This window comes from Microtus oregoni, unplaced genomic scaffold (genome assembly GCF_018167655.1).
Source record: "Microtus oregoni isolate MIOR12 unplaced genomic scaffold, Mior012 000003F_ref0000135, whole genome shotgun sequence".
NCBI lineage: Eukaryota > Metazoa > Chordata > Mammalia > Rodentia > Cricetidae > Microtus > Microtus oregoni.
This window is the reverse complement of record NW_024543062.1, coordinates 72,029,217-72,033,326: the sequence shown is the minus strand read 5'-3', so window position 1 is coordinate 72,033,326 and position 4,110 is coordinate 72,029,217. Positions and strand designations below refer to the sequence as shown.

Here is a 4,110-nt window from a genome sequence, read left to right as displayed (position 1 = left end):
TCCCATAAAAATCTCTCAGAAGGCCTTATAGAGAACTTACTGTCATCAGGTCACATTACCTATTTTGTTATGCTTCTAAAGTAATGCTAGTTACTACTTGCAATGTTCTGCGGTGTTGAATTTAAGCATTTGCTTTGTTATTGCTAATCAACACAATCTCTTTTAAAGGTGAGGTCTGCTTTGCTTCTTTTACCAACCTTCACCAATGTTAGTTCAGGGCCTGACATTCAATAACTCTGTTACATTTTTTAAAGTTAGAGCTAGACTTGAACACATTTTTGAAAGAAAATAAACATATTGAATAACAGGTACTGTAAGGAAAAGTAAGAGTTATATTGAATAAAATGCCATACAAAATCATATTTATTTGAGATTCGCAAGTTATTTAAAATGACCTTCAAATCACACTTGACTCATAGAGGCAGAAACCATGTTGTAACTTCTTCCTGAATAAATTGTAAGTGCTGAGTTTGAAATTCTCTAAACCAAAGCAGAAGCACTTAAGATAGTGGGAAATATCAAAAAGTATCAGAAAATAGCTAATTTTCAGTGGAACTATGATTGTGTGGAAGGCATTTCCCAGATACGTGTTCTTAGTGAGCACTGCATGAATGAATAACTCTGCATATGAAGTTGAAATAGAGGACTTAAGGAGACACTGATGGAGAAGACAGTGCAGCAGAAGGGAATGGTACTTCCAGTTCCAAAAACATCAGGTGAATAAGTGTCATTCATTACAAAACTCCGAAGACAAAACATAATACCACAATCCATAATTTAAATCTAAAATTAAGTCAAATATTAAAATTAAAATTTTCCCATTGGTCAGCAGAATCAGCACCCACACTCTGAGACAATGGGGGTGTTCTATCGGTAACTCACCAAGGACAGCTGGCCTGGGTCTGAAAAAGCCTGGGATAAAACCGGACTCTCTGAACATAGCGGACAATGAAGACTACTGAGAACTCAAGAACAATGGCAATGGGTTTCTGATCCTACTGCACGTACTGGCTTTGTGGGAGCCTAGGCAGTTTGGATGCTCCCCTTACTAGACCTGGATGGAGGTGGGTGGTCCTTGGACTTCCCACAGGGCAGGGAACCCTGATTGCTCTTTGGGCTGACGAGGGAGGGGGACTCGATTGGGGGAGGGGGAGGGAAATTTGTGGCGGTGGCGGGGAAGAGACAGAAATCTTAATAAATAAATAAATAAAAATAAAACTGAATAAATTCTATTTCTTTTGAATTATTAAAATTTTGAGAGGATAGTAAAATTACAATGTTGGGAATGGAATTTGAACATTAATTATTATTTAAATAGCCATATGAATACATCCTACTATAGAAGCTCCCTAAATATATACATATACAGATGGGATATAAATGGAATTAACACATATCACAATAGGATGATGCTTACACTAAGCACCATCGGCTATTAATTTAAAAGCCAGTTCCAGTTGTGGGCTAACAATTTTTTTTTTGGCGGACATCTTTATTAATAGATCATCAACTTCTCCAAATCTACAGCTGGAATTTCATCTTATTTCCATGCTGAGTCGTGAACAGTGACAAAGCCAACTCAAAGAGGACTAAGCTTTCATAGCTCACTTTCTTCTACAGGCAGAATATAAATAGATGCACTCTAGAATGCACAATGGCTTTAGTCACTATGGAATTTAAATAGGATCTTGAAGAATGTAGACAAATCCCGATGAAAGAAGGACGAGCTGAGATGCTGTGCAACTGTTTAAGGGTTCCTGGTGCTGCATCTCGGTCACTAGCTAAATCTTGCACTAACACCAAATGAAGATGCGGAAAACACACTAAGTTGACTTAGGGGTTGTGCACAGGAACCAAAAGGCAGGAAAATACTAAACATTGCTGAGAGCATCCACCCCAGGAAGGACTTTACCTTCCAGGAGCTCTAGAGTGGCCCCACCCCCAGTGCTCACATGGCTGACTTTATCCTCTATATTCCATTTGGTACAGCAAGTGGCAGTGTCTCCACTGCCTATGATAGTGATGCAACCCCTAGAAGTGGCTTTTACCACCTCATCCATGAGGGACTTGGTTCCCCTGGCAAAAGCTTCCCATTCAAAGACCCCAACAGGTCCATTCCAAACAATCTGCTTGGCTCGAGCCACAGCCTCAGCATATTTCTTGCTGCTCTCAGGACCACAGTCCAGGCCCATCCAGCCAGCAGGTATCCCAGAGCCCACAGTAGCTTGGCCAGTCTTGGCATTCTCATCAAATTTGTCAGCAGTGACAAAGTCAACAGGCAAGGTAATCTTCACACCATTTTTCTCAGCTTTAGCCACGAGATCTTTAACAATCTTGGCTCCTTTTTCATCATACAGAGAAGTTCTGATCTCCATGTTGTTGAGCACCTTAAGGAAAGTAAAAGCCATTCCACCACCAATGATCATCTCATTGACTTTGTCCAACATATTATTGATCAGCTGGATCTTGTCTGCAACTTTAGCTCCTCCCAATATTGCCAGGAAGGGTCGTTCAGGACTCTCCAAAGCTTTGGCAAAGTAGTTCAGCTCCTTCTTCATCAAAAATCCACCAGCCTTCTGTGGCAGATTCACACCCACTATGGAGCTGTGGGCTCGGTGTGCAGTACCAAAAGCATCATTGACATAGACATCCCCAAGTCTGGACAGTGAGGCTCGGAAAGCATCAATTTTTGCTGGTTCAGATTTAATCTTGTTCCCAGAAGCATCCTTTCCCTTCCCTTCTTCCTCCACATGAAAGCAGAGGTTCTCCAGCAAGATGACAGTGCCAGCTGCTGGGTTGGCACAGGCATTCTCGACTTCTGGGCCCACACAATCCTTTAAGAAGAGAACATCCTTGCCCAGCAGAGACTTGAGTTCTGCTGCAACTGTCTCTAAGGAGTACTTGTCAGGCATGGGAACACCATCAGGTCGGCCCAAGTGGCTCAAAAGGACAACTGACTTGGCTCCATTGTCCAAGCAGAGTTTGATGCTTGGGACAGCAGCCTTGATCCTTTGGTTATTTGTTATCTGGTTGTTCTTCATAGGAACATTGAAGTCCACCCTCATCATGACCCGCTTTCCCTTCACGTCCAGTTTGTCCAAAGTCAGCTTGTTAGAAAGCGATATTTTAGCAACGCAGTAGGATCAAGAAGCTCAGTCCTGAGGAAGAGCAGGCTAACAATTTTTAAGTTCCTGATTAGTTGAGTGTGATAAACACACAAAAACATATAGGCACATATAGGCTATTACCATTGCTTTTAGTTTAGAACTTTATGGTAAGTCCCTATTGCTAACGATACCATATACATGAATCATAAACCATGAAGATGTCAAACTGATCCTCATATGGAAGCTTCATTTCTATTGGCTAGCTTTCACAGTTCTACAAAGTTGTATACAAGCTTTAAGGAGAGAAGAACAATCATTAATCTTACCTAGCTTTGAACCCAGAAAACTATAGAAATGACTGGAATGGCAAGTTATGCCCACTTGAGCAGTAGTGGCAAAAAATGTTCTGGCAGTATCTAAGTACCTTCTGATTGGATGTAAGAAAAGGCCTACTCTATAAAATAGAAGTCACCTGAAATCTTTAAAAGGGAGAGAGGGAGATAATAGAGAGAAGAGATTTATGACTGTCTTAGTAATTGGAGAAAAGTTAAAACTTATTCTGCTACATGAATTAAAACTGTTCCCTTGGCTGGGTGGTGGTAGTGCACGCCTTTAATCCCAGCACTTGGGAGGCAGAGGCAGGTGGATCTCTTTGAGTTCAAGGCCAGCCTAGTCTGTTAGAGCTAGTTCCAGGAATGGCTCCAAGGCAACACAGAGAAACCCTGTCTCAAAAAAAAAACACACAAAAATAAAACCCAAAACAACAACAACAACAACAACAAAAACTGTTCCCAATGTTCTTACATTTATTCATTATTCACATAGATTTGGGCGTCTCTTTACATTCTTACAGGAAGCTTCTTTTTGCATTAGGTAGTGAATAATATTGGACTTTTAACTAATCAATGATCAAAGATGAGAGAATGTGGTTTGCTTAACTCTAAATATGACACATATGTGACACTTCCTCCCTGCAATGTTCAAGGATCATCACAGAAGAGAG

The 4,110-nt window shown here is 40.9% G+C and overlaps 1 protein-coding gene across 1 annotated transcript; it reads right to left on the bottom strand.

Annotated features, from left to right (window-relative positions):
• Positions 1 to 1,775: 1,775 nt before the first annotated feature.
• LOC121446218 (phosphoglycerate kinase 1-like) lies at positions 1,776 to 3,143 on the bottom strand (the record flags this gene model as incomplete). The annotated part of the gene is made up of 1 exon (XM_041648685.1): positions 1,776 to 3,143. A coding segment is annotated over one exon (1,272 nt), but the record flags the coding sequence as incomplete, so codon positions are not given.
• Between the last annotated feature and the right edge of the window lie 967 nt (positions 3,144 to 4,110).